The sequence below is a fragment of the Pygocentrus nattereri genome, chromosome 22, assembly GCF_015220715.1.
Source record: "Pygocentrus nattereri isolate fPygNat1 chromosome 22, fPygNat1.pri, whole genome shotgun sequence".
NCBI classification, from domain to species: Eukaryota; Metazoa; Chordata; class Actinopteri; order Characiformes; family Serrasalmidae; genus Pygocentrus; species Pygocentrus nattereri.
This window is the reverse complement of record NC_051232.1, coordinates 955303-979354: the sequence shown is the minus strand read 5'-3', so window position 1 is coordinate 979354 and position 24052 is coordinate 955303. Positions and strand designations below refer to the sequence as shown.

Here is a 24052-nt window from a genome sequence, read left to right as displayed (position 1 = left end):
GAAGCGGAGACTCAGTCTGAGGTTAAAGAGCTGTAAGTGCTGCTTTAAGCTGCTTTCAGTCCTTATATGTCAGCGTAACTGACTGATGAGTGTTTTTAAATGTCTGTTGGAGCCTCACTGATGGAGGTGCTGCTCGTCCTGCAGGGGTTTAGAGGAGGAGCTGCTGTGGTTTGGGGAACTTGTGTGTGTCTTCACGCGGTGTTTATTAATGTGTACCGTCTGAAATGTTCAGATAGGGAATGTAAATGTCTTCGTTTGGGTGTCTCAGTTGGTAGTTTGTGAAGGGGCTGTATGTCTGAGGAGCAGCAGATGTGGCTTTTCTCTTTCTGTGTCTGATATGGAGGTGTTTTTATAAGAAAACACAGCTCTGCATGTTTTTAGCATGTTGGCTAGCTAGTTAGCGAGATGAGCCAGTAAACAGTAGTAGTGCAGAGTCAGTGCACAATTAGATGCGCTGGCTTTTTGGTGGTCTTTAAGGATGATAGTGAACTGTTAGGGTCTACCAGACATGAGAAAGAAGCTCTGGCTTGTTCCAGAGAGGATTTTGTGCTTTAGGCCTTGTTTCTTCCATTAAGCAGACAGCAGAGACTCGAACTCCATTGACCAGCCGGAAATTCTGCCCATCTCAACAAACCTTAACGGTTATATTCCCTCCTTTACAGTTACAGTGAAGCCATGGTCATTTTTGTAGATGTGATGGTTTTGTGAGGGTGGGGGGGGGGTTGACCAGGTGGGGCAAAGTGGCTGATGCAGGACTTAAGCAGGAGCTGAACCCCTTTTCGCCATATTCTCTTGGATATGCTCACCGTCTTGGTTTCCATCGTTTGATCTCTGTTTATACAGATTGGTGTGATTCTGACTGAGAGCTGCAGATCGGTAAGACGTCCAGACCTCCTCCTCCAGGAACAGAAACCAGAGCTGAACTGCTGCAGGTAAGAAGCTGTTCCACACTTTAAAACTCACTGTTCTTTATTCACTCTGAGACAAACAGCTGGAGACACATCTGAGTGTCAGAAATCAGATCTTATGGGTGTAAACAGATCAGAAAGACAGAAGCAGCTGCTCTCCAACCAGAACTGGGTGATGTGAGCTACAGCTGGACAGCAGGTTTGGCTGATATTGTTTTTCTGCTTGGATTTGACAAGCACTGAGAAGTTTATTTCTGATAAATTTGTGGTTTTATACCGTTATATTTACGATGAAATTACATCAGTGAACTTATTATGGAAGCTACGCTCTAATCCAGTGGATTAAAATGCTGATTTTTTTGCTTTCCAACTAACTTTTGGCGCAAAGCCTCACGCTTCTGTTTTTATTGTATGCTAATGTTATCAAGTCAATGCCTTCATTTTCAAACGAACAGTAAAGATGCTCTCTGATGTTCTCTGTTTGAACACACAAAGCAGATCTTATCTGTCATTCACTCAAACAAATGTACAAAAGAGGTCCTGACACATTTAACATGTAGCTGTAATTAATGCAGAAATAGTGACTGCTATGATGTTATAAAAGATGGGAATGATTATTGTGCAAAGGTGGAGAGAAAACTGCAGTTTGGTCTAGAACAATAAGAAGTGCCTCCTGAGAGCTGTGAATGTCTGGATGGGGGTGCAGATTAATGGCTGGCAGGACTGTCTGTGGTGGGTGACTGGGGGGGTGGTGTAATGTGAGAGCCATTCATCTTGATGGCCTAGTTCAGATTTTAACCCCAGTCCTGGAGACCACGCACTCTGCATATTTTAGTGCTTGCCCTTCTGTGACACTCAGTCCAGCATTTAATCAGTTATTACGAGTTGGATTAAAAGTGCTAGATCAGAGAAAGTGGAGGAATGTGTGTAGTGTGATTCTCCAGGACTGGAACTGGGAACCTTTGGTCTCAATGAACCTGAAAACTGGTGGTCCTTGATCTTTCCCCCTCTCTCCAGACAGTGTGAGTGTGAATAGGACGCGATGGGGCGAGTAGTCATATTCATAATGAGATCATTCTTCCTGCAGATCTTACATTTTAGATTTAGAGGATCCTTGATGAGGGATTTGATATGTAGGAATGTCTTTCGATGGTAAGAGAGTTCTTATCTAGGCCACTGACTGAGGTCAATTTGCACAGTCATTAGACTTCACATTTGTTTCTTTCTGTAATTCTTTAGTAGGCATGTAAAGATGCACATTTGATTTGAGATTTTTTTTTTTTTTTTGAACTTCTTTTTATTTCCTTTTTTTTATCAAGTGCAGTTACATCTTAAAAAAATAAAATAGAAAAAAAAAAACACAGCACAGGGCTCAGAGGTGTATGTCCTGGAGATAGTCCATGGATTTTAGCATCCTCTCATTGTCCGTAAGTAGTTCCTCAGGGATTGATAACCAGATTGTTCCATAAACATAAATGAATCAAATATACATGTTTCACAGTAGGTCACACAGTACTTTTGAATACATTTACTTGTGTATACTTACATACCGAGGAGACTGTTTCATTTAAACATCTGTTGAAAACAAGTATGTTATTACTGAGGACCATTTAGTCAAGAATTCATCTGATCTTAATTGTAGTCTCGCAGTTATACTTTCCATATAGTAAACATTCTTAACTTTTTCCCTCCAGTGCATTACCGTGGGGGGCTGAGGCCTCAGCCATAAAACCGTAATCATCTTTTTAGCAATTAGTAGAAGGGCTCTCAGTAATAATGTATTATTATTATTTCCTACATTTTCTGGTAATATTCCTAATAAAAAACAAGATGGTTCTAAGGGCAGTTCTATATTTAGGCATTTTTTAATTTCACTTTGTATGTTTTGCCAGTATTCTGATAACTTCGGACAGTCCCAAAATATGTGTGTATGGTCTCCTACCAGACCGCAGTCCCTCCAGCACTGATCCGAGGTACCACTAAATTTTGATATGACAAGAGGAGTCCTGAAAAATCTCATCTTAACTTTCCACTCGAATTCCTTCCAAGTTGGACTGCTAGTTGTTCGAAATCCCTCTCTGCATGATGATTCCCACTTTTTGTCAGAAATTATGGTGTTCATCTCCAATTCCCATTTTTCTTTAAAGTCCAAACTATTATCCACTATAATCTTCTTTTTAATGGTCCCTTTAATTGTTAACATAAAAAATTCTTCTATTTTCGATGGAGGCTTACATAATTTGTCCCATTCTCTATGTGTCTGTAAGTAATGCCTCAACTGCAGGTATCTGAATAAGTCATGGGCTGGAAGATTATATTTATGTTGAATCTGCTCAAAGGACATCAGATTACCTCCTTCAAATAATTGACCATACATAACTAAGCCTTTTTCTTCCCATCTTTTAAACCCTATTTCTAGCTGAGATGGAAGAAAATCACTGTTATGTGCAATCTTCATGGTTCTAGATATTGACAAAGGGAGTTTAAGATTTTTTCTCACATTTGACCATATCTTTAAAGTATTTCTTGCCCATTGATTACTAATTTTATTTACTCTCCAAGTTTTCTGATTCATAAATGGGATTGTATCCAAGTACATAGTTAGACAATCTCTCTGTTCCATCTCCACCCATATGGCATCTTTATCTTGGGATATCCAAGCAACCATTGATCTTAGCTGGGCCGCCCAGTAGTATTTTTTCAAGTTAGGTAAATCTAGACCCCCGTTTTCCTTTGAACATAATAATCTTTTATATTTGATTCTGGGTCTTTTGTTCTGCCATACAAATTTAGATAACCATTTATTTATGTTTTTAAATGTAGAAGTAGGGACTTCTATGGGTAGAGATTGGAACAGAAAGAGCAGTCTTGGTAGTATGTTCATTCGTATCGTCTCCACTCGTCCTATTAAAGACAAGGGAAGAATTTCCCATCTTCCAATGTCGGATTTTATTGCACCCATTAGTTTGCCATAGTTGGCCTTATACAGTTGTGATAAATCAGAAGTAATAACAATTCCTAGGTATCTGAACCCTTGACTCGACCAATGGAAATCAAATCTTCTACTTAGTTGTGCTGGCCAGTGCCCCACTAACATCATTGCCTCTGATTTTGATTGGTTAATTTGGTAACCTGAATGCTCTCCATACTCTTAAGTTTCTTATCAGTGCAGGGACTGAGGAAATTGGATCAGTGATATACGTCAATACGTCATCTGCATAGAGTGAAATCTTATGTTCTATTTGACCTTCATCTTTTACACTTTTTTATGTTATGGTTTTGTCTTATTAATGCTGCTAGAGGTTCAATATTTACAGCAAAGAGCAGAGGACTAAGACAGTCCCCCTGCCGGACCCCCCTCTTCAAATCGAAAAAATCCGAACAACATCCATTCACTCTAACCTGTGACTTCGGATTTGTATATATAACCATGACCCACTCTACAAACACGGAATGGAATCCCATTGCAGCCATTGTTTTATACAGAAATTTCCAATTCACAGTATCGAATGCTTTCTGAGCATCGAAACTTATTAACATAGAGTTCTGCTTATTTTTCTTGGCACATGTCATAACATTTAGCGTTCTCCTTATATTATTGACTCCTTGTCTCCCAGGGATAAATCCCGTCTGATCAGGATTGATTAATTTTGCTATAATTGTTTGCATTCTTTTTGCCAGAATATTGGTCAGTAACTTTTGATCATTACACAGCAAACTAATGGGTCTATATGCCTCACAGAACATCGGGTCTTTCCCTTCTTTGTGAATCACTGATATAATGGCCTCTGACCACGTATTTGGTGGGTCGTTTTTGGATAGAGCGTAATTGACTTTAACTAATACAGGTACTAAAACATCCATAAAGCATTTATAAAACTCCCCAGGGAGACCATCTGTGCCCGGAGATTTGTTATTTTTTACATTTTTTATGGCTTCACGTATTTCTGTTTGTGTAATGTCTGCTATCATTTGCGATGCTTTTTCATCTGACAATGAAGGTAGATGTAAACTGTTAAGAAAGGCATTAGGTTCATCATTAATTATTTTTGATTTAGGCTCTTCGTATAAATGTCTGTAGAATGACGCAAAGGCGTCCGCAATATCCTTTGGGTGAGAGAGTATTTTTTTTTATATAGGTTGAACAGTCTTAGGAACCACACGACTGGCCTGGGCTTTACGGAGTTGAAAAGCTAACAGGCGACTGGCTCTGTTCCCCATCTCATAGTATCTCTGTTTAGAGAATCTTAGAGCTCCTTCGGCTTTATATGTGAGGAGCGTATCCAAGGTCTTCCTAATTTCTTTTAATTCTAACAAAATATTGTGTGCTCCTGTAATTTTATGTTCAATTTCTAATTGCTTTATTTTATTTTCTAGTTTTGTTTGCTCTTCCAGTCTTATTTTTTTTTTAGTCTTGATGCTATCTGAATCATTTTACCCCTTATGACCGGTTTAGCTCTTCCCATAAAATTGATGGGGTTACCTCCCCATTATCATTTATCTTAAAATATTCTTGTAAAGTCTGTTTCAACTCTTGCACTACTTCTGTGTTAGTCAATAATGAGACATTTAATCTCCAATATTTAAAAAAAAAAGTCTTTACCTAGATCTATATTCAACACAATAGGGGCATGATCACTCAGTGTTATCGGTTCGATATGGCAATCTCTTACTTTATATATATGTTGTTGGGAAATACAAAAGAAGTCTATCCTAGAATAACTATTATGAACATTAGAAAAAAAAACTGAAATCCTTCCTTTTAGAATTCTTAAATCTCCATGGGTCAACTAGTCCTAATTCCGAAATCATATTAAGTGTTTTGGTTTTTTTAGTTTGGGGTCCTCCCTCTGTTGGTGTTCTATCTAATCTGCCATCTTGTACAGCATTAAAGTCTCCTCCTACTACTATCATACCCTTAGCATTGTGAGCAATTACATTTGCAATTTCCTCAAAAAAGTTGTGATCATTTTCGTTTGGGGCATACAAATTAATAATGGAGACCTCCACCTCCCCTATTGTGCCTACTACCATGACAAATCTCCCCACTTTATCCTCAATAACGTTTTCTAAAGAGAAGGCCAGTGTCTTGTTAATTAAAATTGCAACTCCTCTTTTTTTACCAAATGAAGCACCATATACTTGGCTCACCCATTCTCTTCTTAAGTTTTTATGCTCTCCCTCTGACAAGTGAGTTTCCTGTAATAATGCAACTGAGCATTGTAGTTTCTTTAACTGGCTATATATCTTTTTCCTTTTAATAGGATGATTCAGTCCATGGACATTATAAGTAACTATGGTCAGGTTATTCATTTGAATCTCGCCAAGTGTTAATATTATCCCACATTTTTGTTTTCAATCGGGACCTCCATTTCAACCCAATGCACCTGTGAATTATTTGAGCACAACTTGCGACTGCACATCTGTTGGAATCAAACGTAGTGGAAAAACAAAAAACGAACTTTCTACATAAGAAAAAAAAAAGAACCGACTTCCAAACACCCAACTGGTTTAACGAACATCTTATTAACCAGTTTCAGTAAAGACGGAGAGTTGTGACTAAACTCTCTCCGGGGAGACACACGCAGTGCTACCGCAACTAACTTACAGCAGGAATGCTGTGTTCCAAGTTGCCTATATACTACAATAAAATAAGATAAAATAAAATAAAATTATCTTGCCTACATCCTCTGGAGAGAAGCCCTTAAATTGTTGATTTAAATTTTTTTTTTCCTTTCCTATACATAAACCAGCCAAACGTAACATTGTTACAACAAAAACAGAACCAGTACTCATGTAAGGTGGGTATATAACCATCGCCATCTGATAGTTTCCTGCCTACCTACTTACATCTTACAGCTGTTAACTATTCATGTTCACCTCGAACGAAAATCCGCTAATCGGCATTCGTCAATGTTGATATTCCTGCTCTGCTTGATGTCGATGCCAAGACCGAAGAATTACGCAATAACTCCCTCTGAAGATTCTCCCGATCATCCACCTTGACATGAATTCCCATCTCCTTAAGAGTGGGTGCCGCATCTGCAAGGGTCGTGAAGGTCTTCACTCCGGAGTCCAAATGGACTTTTAGCTGGGCAGGGAACGGCGACTGGGCTTTCACTTTTTTCTCTTTGAGTTGTTTTATTACCTCCCGCACCTGTTTGCGTTTCTTTTGTACATCCGGCGTGTAGTCCTGATCGAAGAAGATCTTCTGGCCTTGGTATTTCACTCCTCGCTTTTTCCAGGCTTGTTGGAGTATCGTTTCCTTAACTCTGTAGTCGGAAAACCTGACAATAATGGATCTTGGAGGGGCGGAATCATCTGGTTTCATGGTCAACAAGCAATGTGCTCGCTCCACGCATAAGTCCAATTCTTCCGGTAGTTCAAGAGAGGTACGCATCAAATTGGTTATGAAGTTAATCATATCGCTTCTTTCCTTGCCCTCTTTCACTCCATAGATGCGCAAGTTGTTCCGTCTTGCTCTAGACTCAAGGTCTTCACACTTGGCCGATAGTTTAGCCTCTCTGTGGAGGAGATAGTGAATGGCTCTCTCATGTCGGAGCACTTTATCCTCCGTATCACTCACCCTCTGCTCCACATTCACTACTTGTTGTTCTAGTTTTGTCGTACGTTCCAGAACATCACAGAGAGTGGACTCCACCCTGGATAAGGTGGTTTTTGTGTCTTGAGAGGCCTCTGTGTGTTCCTTCCGTAGGTTGCGCAGTTCTGTGAGGACCGTCGCCATATTTTCTTCAGTGCCTGTCTCGCCGGTGCGTGATGACGTGGCTACGTGGTCTCGATTATCTTCCTTTCTCTTCACCTTGCCTTTCTTTTCGGCGTCTTTTTTTAAAGTAGACATTGCGGATTTCGCTTTTATCAGTTTAAACTGGTTAGTTAAACATGAAAAATGGTATGGCTAGTATTTTTAAGGGTTTCTTTCCACTACCAAAAACGTCAAGCTGCTACTCCTGTCATGACGTCACCGGAAGCCCGATTTGAGAAGATTTGATTCAGTGTCTGCCCTGCGATGGACTGGCGACCTGTCCAGGGTGTATCCTGCCTTCCGCCCGATGACTGCTGGGATAGGCACCAGCACCCCCCCCGCGACCCTGATGGAGAAGCGGCTTGGAAAATGGATGGATGGATGATTCAGTGTCTGTGTTCACATGCAAAGATTTTTTGCCAATCCGATTAAATACAATCACAGATTCAGACTGAGGCGTTTATATTCTCACTCTATTCAACAATCTGATGAAAATCTTTGTTTACATGCCGACTACAAGTAATCTGATGCGGAATGACACGCATGCGTGGAGCAGCGCTGAGAGTGAACGTTACCATGACAGCGAACATCACATGAGGTCCAGTCGGCGCGCTTGTGTTTTTAGTGGCTTTAAACTGATGTCAGACTCAGGAACGTCCTTCACACGCACTGAGACACAGAAGCTGGCCGTCTGTCCCACCGCCGTCTTTTAAAGCTCGGAGTATAAACCTCGTCTCCTCTGCTGACCAGTTTCTGCTCCGCCATGCTGACCGGAATTAACCTTTCGCTGTGACGCGCCGCGCATGCGCAGAGCGCTCCTCCACCTTCCAGTTGGAGTGTAATCGGATTCAGGCGTTTACGCAGATATTATTCTTCTATTTAACTGATTATTTAGAGGATTACAATCGGATAGAAACTGTATTCCAAATGGCCTCGATTAGTCTATTCCAATTGAGGTGTTTACATGGACGTATTCTGTTCCGATCGAACTATTAGTTGGATTATTTGGCTGCATGTAAACGTGGCTACTGTGACACAGGTGTGTGTTGGTATAATAAGCAGAAATAATTAGTGCTTTAATATGTGCCTCATGGTCACGTCTTAATGTTAGTATGTTAAAGCATTTTGATCCAGTTTACCTTCAAGTTGGTTAGTTGGCCACCGGTAGCTGTGTGCCTTATGTAGAGAGCGCTACCCCTCACTTGACAGCAGTCACGTGTTCGTTGGATCTGGTCACAAGGATAAAGAAAACCGACTACATGCAGTAAAGTTGAAGTTCCAACAGTTTTATTAGCGGAGCTCCTTCACAAAGTCTGCCAGAGAGTTATCACTAACGGCTATTGCACACTTTCTGTAAATCCCATAAACTTCATTTCACTTCTCAAATATCAGTGTGTTCATCTGCTATATGATATATTTAACTGAAATTGCTGATCCGAACAACCAATGATTTATAAAGGCAAATCATGAAAAACATAAAAACTTTTTAAACTGCCCAAACTTTTGCATACCACTGTACGACAAATAACCTCAGAGAATTTTCCCCCAAAAAATAATACATGTAGCAAATCTTTTATGTCAGGTCTTTAAATGTGTAAAGCAGAGGATCCAGTTACATTCAATGAAACATAAATGTAGGATGAAATATTGAGTTTGGGATTACTTTGTTGTTTGTTTTTGAATATTCCCAGTCAATTTAGCCACGTTATTGGTAGTATTACTATTGGTATAGAAACATGACATACTGCTTTTCAACATGACATCAGTGGTTTATGTGTAGTTAAGGAAATTAAGTAATTAGGTTATTGGCTTTTCCTCATCTGATGCATGTTAATTCTTTCTTTACACTTTCTGCCAGTTGATGGAATTCTTGGTTTGTTTTAGATTAGCTTTGTTTCTTTGCATATTGAGCTTATGTTTTCTTTTCTTTTTTTTCTTACAGAAATTAAAGATGCCCAGTATGGCCTTCTCCTGCTCTTTCCTACTCAGCTTACATGTGTTTCTGTAAACAATGCAGGAAATTCCACCAAAACAAAAGTTAAGCTGCTGAAACTGGTGATATATGTGATTATAATATGGCATCCAGAAGATGTTCCGGGACTCAGGGGAAATCATCTAGTACCCTTCACATGAACACATCTCGCAGACAAGCAGAGAAACACAACAAAGAGAAAAATCACTACTGCTCAGAGTGTGGAAAGAGTTTTACCAAACAGAGTGCTCTCAAAATACACCAGCGCATCCACACAGGAGAGAAACCGTATCACTGCTCAGAGTGTGGACAGAGTTTTACTGTACAGAGTGCTCTCAAAACACACCAGCGCATCCACACAGGAGAGAAGCCATATCACTGCTCAGAGTGTGGAAAGAGTTTTACTGTACAGAGTCATCTCAAAAGACACCAGCGCATCCACACAGGAGAGAAACCGCATCACTGCTCAGAGTGTGGGAAGAGTTTTACTGAACAAAGTAATCTCAAAACACACCAGCGCATCCACACAGGAGAGAAGCCGTATTACTGCTCAGAGTGTGGACAGAGTTTTACTGTACAGAGTGCTCTCAAAATACACCAGCGCATCCACACAGGAGAGAAGCCATATCACTGCTCAGAGTGTGGGAAGAGTTTTACTGTACAGAGTCATCTCAAAACACACCAGCGCATCCACACAGGAGAGAAACCGTATCACTGCTCAGAGTGTGGGAAGAGTTTTACTGTACAGAGTCATCTCAAAACACACCAGCGAATCCACACAGGAGAGAAACCGTATCACTGCTCAGAGTGTGGGAAGAGTTTTACTGAACAGAGTAATCTCAAAACACACCAGCGCATCCACACAGGAGAGAAGCCGTATTACTGCTCAGAGTGTGGACAGAGTTTTACTGTACAGAGTGCTCTCAAAACACACCAGCGCATCCACACAGGAGAGAAGCCATATTACTGCTCAGAGTGTGGGAAGAGTTTTACTGAACAGAGTTCTCTCAAAATACACCAGCGCATCCACACAGGAGAGAAGCCGTATTACTGCTCAGAGTGTGGGAAGAGTTTTACTCAGCAGAGTAATCTCAAAACACACCAGCGCATCCACACAGGAGAGAAGCCGTATTATTGCTCAGAGTGTGGACAGAGTTTTACTGTACAGAGTCATCTCAAAACACACCAGCGCATCCACACAGGAGAGAAGCCGTATTACTGCTCAGAGTGTGGACAGAGTTTTACTGTACAGAGTGCTCTCAAAACACACCAGCGAATCCACACAGGAGAGAAGCCATATCACTGCTCAGAGTGTGGGAAGAGTTTTACTGAACAGAGTAATCTCAAAAAGCACCAGCGCATCCACACAGGACAGAAGCCGCATCACTGTTCAGAGTGTGGACAGAGTTTCAAACATTTAAAGACCCACAAGTGCACTAAGGTCAGTTTTGGAAATGGCCAGTAATTAGCTAGACCTGCATAACAGTTACCTTCAAGACTGAGGACTGAGGACAGATTCTTCTGTCTGCTGGACTGAAGAAATTACACGGGTATCTGGAGATACTCAGTCTAAAGAATATGATGAATCTATTTTGTTACTGTATTCACAATTGTAAAACTTGGAGACACTTGGCTGAGTTTCTGTGAAATGAAATCTGAATGAAAAAAAGAAGAAAAATCAATGAACTGGAAAATTAGTTACTTACTATCTATTTTCCTTATCAGAAAACCATTAGAACACCATCAGCACCATTAGAAATCCATTACAAAACCATTAGCATTCCAGTGACAGAGCTGAAATGGTGTGTTCTGATTCCTGCTCAGTCTATTTCTGAGACTGAGAACACATCATAATACCATTGGAACACGATCAGAATTCCATCACAACGCAATTACACCACAAAGAGAACACCATCAGAAAACCACCAGAACACCTTTGGGGCATCAGAAAAAATCATTAGAACACCATAATCACCACACATTTGAAAAAGCATCAGAAAGCTATTAGAAAACCATAAGAAAGCCATCAGAAGACCTTAACAAAGTCACTAGAACACCATTAGCACACCATCAGAAAATCATTAGAATACCAAAAGAAATCCCTAAGAAACCATCATAAAACCATCAGATCCACATGAGAAAATCATTAGACCATGGTCAGAAATCCATTAGATAACCATTACAACCCTATCAAAACACCATCAGAAAACAAAAAAGCATCACATTACAACATACCCAGCCATTATCATGTCTTGGGATGTCTTAAGAAGACATATCTAAAGACACATTATGAAAACATCTTATGACATCTTGAGGCATGTTTTAAGAAATGAAAACATGTCTTTGAGACACATCTATAGACATGGATATCAAGATATCTTGGCTATAATAACATCCCAAGATGTCTGACGATTTAGGTTTTAATATATATTGTTGTATATTATTTTATAAACATACAAACATTACATACATTAGTTCAGACTAGTCATAAATTTCAGAACAAATTCAAGCACTAAATGACTTTGTTCACATTGCATTGACAGAATTATGCCAAGTTTTTAAAAAAAGTGGGATTTCCCCTTTAAATATTTCTGTTGCATTAGAAAAGCTTATGGAGATTTCCGGTTGTAACACCCTAGAGATATGGCGGCATAGGAGAAGCTCGTCCGAATCATTACGAGTTTATAGCCCCTGAAAACTTTGATTTTACCTTTGAAGCAATATAAAGGATGGGAAAGAGGGGCAAAGATGGACACTAGGTTTAGGAGTAAGAAATCTGCAACAAGCGGTTTCACCGCTCCCTCGGCACGCAGCCCCTTGCTGGAGCTCAGCCAAGATCCATCCTGGTAAAGTTCCTCAGCTACAGAACGAAGGAAACGGTCCTCCGTCTAGCATGGCAAAAAAAAGGTTTCACTTGGGAGGGTAAACAAATCAATCTGGACAATGACTATGCACCGCGGGTGCTTGAAAAACGAAAAGCATACGCAGAAGTTCGAAAAGTCCTGAAAGAGAGAGGAATTCGATTTCAAACGTTATACCCGGCCCGACTACGAGTGAAATACAAGGATGGATTCAAGACGTATGAGACAGCAGAGGAGTCAACAGAAGACATGTCAAAGAGAGGACTCCCCGTAGGAGTTATCAAGCCACCGGCGACGTTGATGCAACAGCTTCAACAGCTTACCTGGCACAGAGTGGGCGGTCCAAGAGAACATGCATTGCTCAACAGGCGTAAAGCAAACTACAAGGAAAAACTACAGCCCTTCAGACGAGAACGGCCTCCAAACGACGTGGTGAAATCATAGAAAAGAATCATGTGAAGAAACAGCACTGGTAAAATTGTGCCCTGATTCTAATCGTATACTGATTAACGAAAAATACATGGTGGGCAGTGGGTCCCCCACGTTCTGCCTATATAATCAGAATATGAACAGTGAACTCCTAATTTAGCCTAGTAGACTGTATTTCACATATGATTCAGGTGTTAATGGTTTGGATGGAACTTTCATGCAATGCCATAGTTAAGAGCCCTCTCTATCGTTGTCGAGACTTAATTTAAGAGCCACCTTTCGGCTAAGACAAGTGATGGAAGTAACTCAAGTTTGTTGTTCTGAGTTTGTTTTACATGTTTGCATTTTTTACATGGTTAGTGAATCATCTTATGTTTATGTGCTTGTTTTGGTAGTTGAAAGCAGGGAGAGAATTATTCATGTCAACAAAAAATCCAATGGAAACTATAAGAATAATTTCATTGAATGTTAATGGAGTACTCAAGCCGATTAAGAGAGGAAAGATTTTGTCTAAACTACAGAAAGAGAAGATACAAATCGCACTTTTACAAGAGCCACATCTCAACAATACAGAGCACGCCAAATTAGCAAGAGAGGGTTTTACGCAGGTATTTTCCTCGCGTTACAGGGCGGGACATAGAAGGGGTGTGGCAATACTGCTACACAAAACGTTGAATTACGAACACATATCTGAAGTTAGAGATAAAGAGGGCAGGATTGTGATGATTACCGGGAAAATAGAAGGGACATTGATGAGTGTCCTGAATGTGTATGTCCCGCCGGGCAGTGCCTGGAATTTTTATAGAGAGGTATTTGATTTAATGGTTACAAAGGCAGAGGGGGTTTTGGTATGTGGTGTGGACATGAACATACGTCTGAATCGTAGACTAGATTACTCACGGGTGTACCCACAATTAAACCAAATTAATAAAAAGATGGTTCTGTTCATGGAGGAAATGGGGATCATAGATATCTGGAGGGAGCAAAAATCCATCAGGCAGGGACTATACATATTATTACTCTCCTCACGACTCTTATTCTAGATTAGATTATTTTTTTATGTATAGTAAAGATCTGTATAGAGTGGAAAAATGTTCCATAGGATCAATGGATATTTCAGATCATAGTCCTGTTTATTTGTCCCTATATATGAGTGAGTTAGATCTACGACTTGGCGGCTGAATTCGAATATATTGTATAACCCACAGATTAAAGAGCAGTTAAAAACAGAAATAAACACATATTTAGAATTAAATGATAATGGTGAAGTGACACAGCCTATACTTTGGGATGCTCTCAAGGCTGTGCTAAGGGCAAGATTATTGCTATCACTTCCTATTTAAAGAAGTCCAAACAGCAGAGGCTTCAAGATTTAGAAATCAAATTGATACAGCTACAGAACAAATATATTGCTAGTGATGATATCAGGGTGAAAGAAGAAGTAAATAGGATAAAAAAGGAGATTGAGACTATATACACTGAAGAAATACAAAGGAAGGAGGAAAATCTCTGAAATTGCTATCTTATAGACTGAGAAAACAACAAGCTAACAATAATATCTCTAAGATAAGAGATCCTGATTCAGGAAAGCTAGAGTGTAAGCTTGAGAGGATTCAGCAGTGTTTTAAAAGATATTATGAGAAATTATACTCTCAACCACAAATTAAAAATAAAAGCCGCAGATTGAATCTTTTCTAGCCTCAATAAATTTACCTTCTGTTACAGAGGAACAAAACCAAAATTTGATAGCAGACATAACAAAGGAGGAATTGTATTTAGCAATAACAAAATTGAAAGTAAACAAGTCCCCGGGTATAGATGGTTTTACAGCCGAGTGGTATAAGTCATTTAAGGAACAGTTGACTCCAACGTTACTGAAGGTTTTTAATTGGGTAATTCAGAAAAAAGAAATTCCACCTTCTTGGCGAACAGCAATAATTTCAGTTATTCCAAAGGACGGGAAGGACAGAGTAGAGTGTGGAAATTACAGACCAATTAGTGTATTAAATGTTGATTATAAATTATTTACATCTATATTAGCAGGAAGAATAGAAAAGATATTACCTGGAGTAATTCATTTAGACCAGACTGGCTTTATCAAGGATAATATTAGAAGGACATTACATATTATTAGATACATCAATCAACATAAATTAGACGCCGCCTTACTGAGCCTGGATGCCGAAAAAGCCTTCGACTCGGTCAGGTGGTGTTTTCTGTATAAAGTTTTATTGCGGTTTGGTTTTCACAGAACAATAATTGATGTATTCCGAGCGTTATACGATGGTCCTTCAGCCAGAATTAAGATTAATGGCTGCATAAAATTCCTTTATTCTGAAAAGAGGAACAAGACAAGGCTGTCCGGCCTCCCCCCTCTGTTTTGCCCTGTTTACTGAACCACTGAGTCAGTGGATTAGACAAAACCCTGACATCAAAGGGATAAAAATGATGTCGCGAGAACATAAGCTTGCTCTGTTTGCTGATGATCTATTAATATACTTACTATGGCCTACACAGTAACCTCAACTAGCCACAACTAGTAACCTCTCTTGAAGAATATGGGATACTTTCAGGGTATAAACTTAATATTCAAAAAACCCAAGTAATTACGTTGAATTATGACCCACCTGACCAGATTAGAAATAAATACAATTTTGATTGGGATGCACAATCACTCAAATACCTAGGGGTTAATTTATCTAAAGATACCTCAAAATTATATGAGATTAATTTTTTACCCATAAATGCCAAAATAAAGTTAGACATACAGAGATGGAATACCATACCTTATTTAGGCTTACATTCAAGAGTGGAGGCTATCAAAATAAATATGTTGCCAAAACCGCTTTATCTTTTTCAAACTCTACCAGTAGAGGTATCTTCCCAACAGTTTAATGAATGGGATAAGTTAATATCAAGATTTTTGTGAAATGGGAAAAAACCTAGGATTAGATTTAGAACACTGCAGTTGAGAAAGAACAGAGGAGGATTGAACCTTCCTTGCTTACGAGACTATTATTATGCAGCTCAGTTAAGACCATTAGTCTGTTGGTATAACCCAATGTATTCATCTAGATGGAGCGAAATTGAAAGATCACTGGTTCGGACAGTACCAGTAGCAGCTATAATTGCTGATAGTAAATTGGAAATTAAACTGATAGATGAAAGTAATCCTTGGATAAAGCTTGCATTAAAATCATGGCGTGAGATAGCTAGATTATATAATATACAAAAATCATCCAGAATTTTAAGATGGTGTGCATATGACACTGATTTTTTCCCGAATGGGGCTGATTACCGATTTCAACTCTGGATCCAAAAAGGTCTCACAAATTATTCTACTTTTTTGGACAAGGGAGCCTTCATGAGCTTCAATACATTACAACAAAAGCATGGTTTAGAGCGAGACGACTTCTACAGATATTTGCAGGTTCGACATTATTTTGATCAAAACATGAAATCAATAGAAAAAATCAATAGAAATAAAAGCAGACGGAATCTTAAAAGTTTTTTTATTGGCAAATAATCCAGGGATTTGTAATAAAATGATTTCTAGAATGTACAACAGCTTCCAGCAGGCTAAATTGCAAGATACACTATATGTTAAGGAGAAATGGAAAAGGGAAGGTAACTTTCTTATTAGCGAAGATGATTGGTACAGCATATGTGAATTGCAGTGGAGGTCGACTCACTCTGCCATGTGGAGGGAATTTAATTGGAAGAATGTCATGCGGTACTTCATTGTCCCCCTGCAAAAGCGACACTTGGACGTTGGTACAGAATCCTGGAGACACTGTGGCCAAAGGGACGCTAATCATTATCATATATTCTGGGATTGTAAAATTCTTATGCCATATTGGAAGGATATACACAAGAATTTGAGTGTGTCATCCCATTCAAATGTGAGGTTGTATATTTGTGCAATATCCTGACTACAACATTGAGTAAAAAGGACAAGAAACTAATGCTTATACTCTTAACAGCCAGCAAGAAAGCGATTATGAGGAGATGGTTAAACACTACCCCCCCCACTGTGAATGAATGGCTGGACATAATTCACGAAATATATATAATGGAAGGCTTATCTTTCTCTCTTAGTATGCAAAGAGACAAATTTAACCAGATATGGAAAAGATTTATAGAGTACATCAAACCAATAAGATCAGATTTCCATTCATTGTTACAAGGGTAAATAAAAGATTTATTGATGTATAGCTTAAAGTATAGCGTGTATGTAAAACAAAACCTCTGTCCCTGAGATTTTTTTTGTTCTAAGTTTTATGTTTATGTTTCCGGGAAAACAGGAGGAAGGATTTATGTTTTCTTTTGATATGTAGGGAAAAAAACGTGGAATGTAAGGTCTTTCCTTCCCAAATAAACATAAAATTAAAAAAAAAAAAAAAGAAAGAAAAGCTTATGGAATCTGTGAAAATGTATTTTATTATGCCTTCAATGTGGTGGTAGTATGTGGGAAGACTCTTGGGCACCTATTTTGTAATACAGCGTTGCTGCAAAATGTAAAAATCTAATTCAGTGTTTTTAAATACCTTTTCATAGTAATTAACCCTTAATGTTTTAAAAATGTGTTTTTACAAATATTTTAGAGGTTACATTTTACATTATGCTTGTTAATCTGTTAAAAATTCATAATGTTTCTACATTCAAATAATTTGTTCTGCAATCCAAAGCATAGCCCATGAAAAAGCACCCACATAGCTTTCAAAAAATACAGATTAGTTTCTGTTTATTGTTTTTATAACTGTATATATGCATAGTACAATAGAGTCATCACGTGTGATATGTTCTACAGACAAGGAAAAACATGTTAACTGACTGTGTAGAAATTTGAAATATACTGCAATAAATACACAGTTCCACAAACCAATGAATCTGATTTTAAGGTCTGCTGTTATTCCGTATATATGTTATGCTAAAGTTATTAGCAGCACTTTAGCAGTTATGCTATAGTTATTAACATACCTGAGCCAGGCAATGATCACTTAATACCACACTCAGATGTGCTGGGAGCTGGAACAGAGCCAAGCTATAGACATTTTATGTGGACATACGTGGACACAGGAAACAATTAACAGATAACTCAATGTGCATGTGTCCACGCCATAATACCCGAACACTAACATCACTGATATCACACTGCTAATGCTGTTACCGATCTGTCCTTTTAGAGTTAAATCCGTGATGAATGAGCAAACTGTCAGATTCACAGCCCATCGCTTCTTCCTCTGTTTTTTCTCTGTGTTAGTCTTCTTTGTCAGAGATATGAGGAAAATGCATCTGTTGAAAAATCCATTTTAAGAAAACTTTGAAATTACTTTTGGATCTGCATAAACAAGCAGGCTAAATCTAAAGGCTACCTATTATGCTAATTTCCAATGTTCAGAATTTTATTTTGGGGTCTCCTGTAATATATTTACATGGTTCAGTGCTCCAGAAACACATTATTTTTCTAATACTGCAGATCTGTACTCACTCTCTGTCTGAAAAGCTCTGTTAGAGCTCCTGTGTCTTAATGCTGCACACATCTTAATTAATTCTTGAGATCCCTTGACATTAGACAATGTCTGGATATCTTATAAACACTGCCGAGACATCTTAAGACACATTGACAGCTGGGTATGAACATCATTAAAACCACTTTTCATGAGTGCTTGTAACACGTTTTTGGTTAAATTTAAGTATCTTGCTACGTGTGGCTTTTAAAACATTCTACATAGATATCAGGGTATTGCTTTTTTCTTTTGCCAATTCTCTGGCTCTGATGACTTTTTTCTTTTCTGTGCATCTGTGGCTTTTTGTAATTGAGAAATAATTGGTATTTTTAAATGTGGATGTAGTTCTATGTGGACTTCTGTGTCTTTTTAGTAGGGTAGGAGGATGAGAACCATAAGTTTCCTCACATGAGATCACTCCACAGGGATATCGGGTAGAAAATTTGTGACGAGTTTATCTAAAAGCATCTTCTATATTTGCATCACTTTCAAAGAATTTAACAAAACAGATTTAGCCGATTGCCATTTATTTCTGCATCTAGCTGTGGTCAAAATGTGAGAACTATGACTATATTTGATAATTTGTCATATCATTACCGAACTGTTGCTCTGTTGTATTTATTTCACCAACCAAAGTCTTTTCTTTAAAACTCCTGGAACCACCACTGTACAGCCTGCCATGTATTTGAGTTTTTGCCATTTTGTCTGATATATATTTCTCTCACTTACATAATCTTTTTCTTAAAGAATTCTTTTCTCATTGGCTCCATTCTCTTTATTCTCATCCATTCCATGGATGTGGATGTGTGGACTCAATTCACGCAGCACCTAAACTGTAGTCTTCCTGGAGAAACTCATCAAGCGAACTGACCATTTTCTCATGGTAGCCAAAAAAAAAAAACTGGCTCATTCTTAACACCTACTCCAGGTAAAACAAGTGCAACTTTTACCACGTGGCTGAAGTTTTTTGCCAGCTTCACATTGGAATTTGTCATACCCCCTTAGGCCGAGGAATGCAACTTCTGCACCAACTAAGATGGAATGGAATATTCGACTAAGAAGCTGCTGGTGAAAAGTGAACTTTAGCCTCATAATTCACATTATTTGTTGTCTTTTCTGTAAACTTTGTTCAGCTCGTTATTTTGGTTTCTGTTGTTGCCAGAAAAGCACTAGGTAGCTAAAGGCTAGTTGAAATATGTAGCTAGTGCTGGATTCCTCAGAAACAGATTCTTAAACTGGGTGCATTTCTCATGGGTCAGTGGACCTTCAGCTTTTTGTATTTTTGGGAGTCACTCACAGAAAGAAAAGCACTAAATACATTGTGAGTTCTTAAGATATTTTTATCAGGTATATATGCTGTATATTGTTCATATTTTCACGCAAGGTAGCATAAAATACCTGGAGAAACTCACCAAGCAAACTGACCATTTTTCTCATGGTAGTGTAACCCAGGTCATAAAAGCCTGGATTTAAAAAAAACTGAATAAAACAGTTTAATTATTAAAAATTAAGCTACAGAACACTAAAACCATGAATCATTCATTCTTAATTCTAAAAGAGAATTAATGTTTAACTGCAAATATTTAACGTATAAGTAGTTCTGAGCCAGAACCAAGCTCAATCTATATGAAATGAGCAGAGAAAATAAAATAAATAAGGACACAAATATTAGAAACAAAAATAGGCTTTATTTAGTTGGTTAATATCCTTTTCACTTTGTGTAGGTATTTCATTGATCCAGCCAGCCAATAAGGTAACTAGTTATATTAACTTGAAGGTAAAATACCGCTGGACTTTGTGCCGAACTTCCCTTTGGGTCCAGCCAGCAGCCAAAGTAGTGGGTTTCCCTGCAACAGAACCGAGACAAAAGCTAAAAGTTAGATTTACTCGATAAATACAGCACTTTAAACTGCTCAGCCGTAAGACCTTAAACCACTTCACTGGTGAACTAGGAGTTTTATTTGTTGAAATTACCAGATTTTCGCATTGATAAGTGTGCTCTGTTGTTGATGTTATAGTTGGTTATGCTAAGCTAAGTTTGTTTCTACGTAAATGCAACGAGCTAAACTAGCGGTATAAATGTGTTTGAACATGTTCTTATAACTTTAGCAGTGAAACAGTGAACCATGAGTAAGCTATATTTGAGTTAACTGTCGAGTTCCAAAGAGTTTATGTGAGTTTTCTGGCATGTGTAGTCACAGCCTGTGCTGTGCATGGTAAAGAGAGGCGACGCTGCGGTGCACGCTGCAGAAGTCAATTCTTTGAACACTGAGTGATGCGGTTTTCTTCATTTTCACTGTGTAGAAACTGAAAATACTGTAAATAAATGGTTTCTGTAAATTATGTCAGTTAAAGTTTATGTTCATGCCTATAGAGACTTTGAAACTTGAATTTAACAATGATTTATGACCTTATTATAGGTCAGGTATTTAGGTCAGTCGGATCTGTTCTCATTGATGATAGCCGCCCTGGAATATTGACCCTAAAGAGTGATTAGCAAGCCCAGTGGATATAATTTAAACTGTGAAGTCTCCTTTTTCTTATAGGAATACTTATCCTTTCTTTTCCATGGATGGGAACTCTCACACCTACATACACATTTGCAACCTGTGGAACACAGAGTAACATTGATTACACACACACACAGACGAAGGAAAAGTCAACACTGAAATTTTGATCGAATTATACTATTTTTGCTGGGAAAACTGATTTGGATTATATTTTTGAACAGACTGAAAACCATGATTGAAGAAATTATTGAATTCAACCTTCTTATTGTAAACTGGGAATTTGTCTCATCCTAAAAAGGGAAATTTGAATTTGATGTTTTAGTTCCTATGTGGGTAGAAGTAGTAGCTTTACTAGCATAATACATATTCAAATTGAACTGTTTAGTGTATGTTTGTTTTATTTAATTTTGTTTATTTCTTTACATATCTGTTTCTTTCTTAAATGGAAGTTTCCCTAAACTTCCAATCATAGCGCATTGGTGCAGCGTCGTCTCTTGGTTTGCCCCGGCTCCATATGCGATCCTGGAATCATTCTGATTGGCCCACAGTATCTGGGATCTGGGTGTTTCCTCTTTAGCTCACTCAATTAAACCCAAGGTTAATGATAGAAATTGCCTATTCTGTTAGTGCTTTAAATTTACAACGCTCTAATCAAGCTCATGCCTCACTGTTAGCTAAAAATGAAAAACATTTTCCCATCTCACTTTATTTTCATGTGTTCAAGTGAGAATTATAAACAAACAACTCAAAGCTTTCCAATGAACATTTCTGACATGAAAAAAAAAAATAGTGACCAATATAGCCACCCTTCTCTTCAATAACAGTTATTAGCCTTCCATTCATGGAGTCAGTCAGTTTCTTGATCTGTTGATGATCAACTTTTTGTGCAGCAGCAACCACAGCCTCCCAGACCCTGTTCAGAGAGGTTTACTGTTTTCCTTCACTGTAAATCTCCCGTTTAAGAAGTGTCTTCTAAAAACTGGCAGTAGGCTTGGGAGTTGATTTTGAGCCCATCTTCAACCCGAAAAGGTCCAACCAGCTCATCTTTAATAATACCAGCCCATACCAGTACCCCACCTCCACCTTCCTGGCATCTGACTCGAAGTGGAGCTCTATCCCGTTACTGATCCAGCCACGGGCCCATCCATCTGGTCCGTCAAGAGTCACTCTCATTTAATCAGTCCATAAATCCTCTGAAAAATCTGTCTTCAGATTCTTCTTGGACCAGTCACTTCAGCTTATGTGTCTTGTTCAGTGGTGGTTGGGTTTCAGCCTTCCTTACCTTGGCCACGTCTCTGAGCACTGAACATCTTGTACTTCTTGATACTCCAGCTAGGCTGCAGTTCTGGAATATGACAGAACTGGAAGAGAATGGGTTCCTGGTAGCTTCACGCTTCTCAAATCCTTGGCAGTTAATTTGCGTCTTTTTTTCTCAGCACGTTTCTTGCGACCCTGTTGACTATTTATGGGGCAGTCGTGGGCTGGAGGTTAGGGAGCTGGCCCTGTGACCGGAAGGTTGCCGGTTCGATCCCCAGGGCCGACAGTCCATGACTGAGGTGTCCTTGAGCAAGACACCTAACCCCCAACTGCTCCCCGGGCGCTGTGGATAGGGCTGCCCACCGCTCCGGGCAAGTGTGCTCACTGACCCTAGTGTGTGTGTGTGTTCACTAGTGTGTATGTGGTGTTTCACTTCATGGATGGGATAAATGCGGAGGTAGAATTTCCCCAGTTGTGGGATCAAAAAAGTATCACTTATCACTCTCACTTATTTGCAACAAAACGTTTGATGGTTCTGTGGTCACGCCCCAATATCTTAGCAATTTCATGAGTTCTGCATCTCTCTGAGAGACTTTTGGTCATTTTTGACTTTTCAGAGTCAGTTCAATCTCTTTTTTGGCCCATTTTGCCTAAAGAAAAAAGCTGCCTAATAATTATGCACGCCTTGATATAGGGTGTTGATCTCCTTAGGCCACACCCTCCCTCATTACACAGATACACATCACCTGCTATGCTTAAATCCATTAAGCATTCAAGTTTATCCAGCTTGGAGTTAGAAAATATGCCTAAAAATGATAATATGGTCAAAATACTCACTTGCCTAATAATTGTGCACACAGTGTAAATAAGTAGAACATTTTCAAAATATTCTGTCTCTGTCCTGTCACGGAATCTTTGGGAAAAGACCAATGCAGTTAGAAATCTGAAAATTAACCATGTTTATATGCAGAGCTTTTAGTGCTTTTACTTTAATGAAGGTGTTTGATTATAATAATTTAAGAAAATAAATAATTTAAAAAACACTGATTCAGGGCTACTACACTAAAATACCTGAATTTAATTCATTTTTGGAACCCTACAACATATATTCAGGGTATAAACAGCATTGTGTAAAAGTTTTAGCCCCCTAAACACAGTAGTAGTAGTAGCAGTAAGTGGTATTTTATATCAACACACCATTACAATAAATGAAAATAAACATCAATACAATAAAAACATTATTTATATTTGAATGTGTATGTGAGTGTGTGTGTTTCTGTGTGTGTGTGTGTGTATGAATAGCGTATGATAAATGTGTTTGTGTGTGTGTGTGTATGAATAGTGTATGATAAATGTGTTTCTGTGTGTGTGTGTGTATGAATAGTGTATGACAAATGTGTTTCTGTGTGTGTGTGTGTGTGAGAATAGTGTATGATAAATGTGTTTGTGTGTGTGTGTATGAATAGTGTATGGTAAATGTGTTTCTGTGTGTGTGTATGAATAGTGTATGATAAATGTGTTTCTGTGTGTGTGAGAATAGTGTATGATAAATGTGTTTCTGTGTGTGTGTGTATGGTGTATGATAAATGTGTGTTTCTGTGTGTGTGTGTGTGTGTGTATGAATAGTGTATGATAAATGTGTGTTTCTGTGTGTCTGTGTGTGTGTATAGTGTATGATAAATGTGTGTTTGTGTTTCTGTGTGTGTGTGTGCGTATAGTGTATGATAAATGTGTGTTTGTGTTTCTGTGTGTGTGTGTGTGTGTGTGTGAGAATAGTGTATGATAAATGTGTTTCTGTGTGTGTGTGTGTGTGTGTGAGAATAGTGTATGATAAATGTGTTT

At 38.6% G+C, this 24052-nt stretch overlaps 1 protein-coding gene across 1 annotated transcript in view; it reads left to right on the top strand.

The window, feature by feature from the left end:
• LOC108415229 overlaps window positions 1-24052 on the top strand; it is a 192180-nt gene that overhangs the window by 159742 nt on the left and 8386 nt on the right. Inside the window, 1 exon segment of the mRNA XM_037532876.1 lies at window positions 9862-11074. Within this exon segment, the coding sequence (XP_037388773.1) occupies window positions 9862-11074 (1213 nt within the window).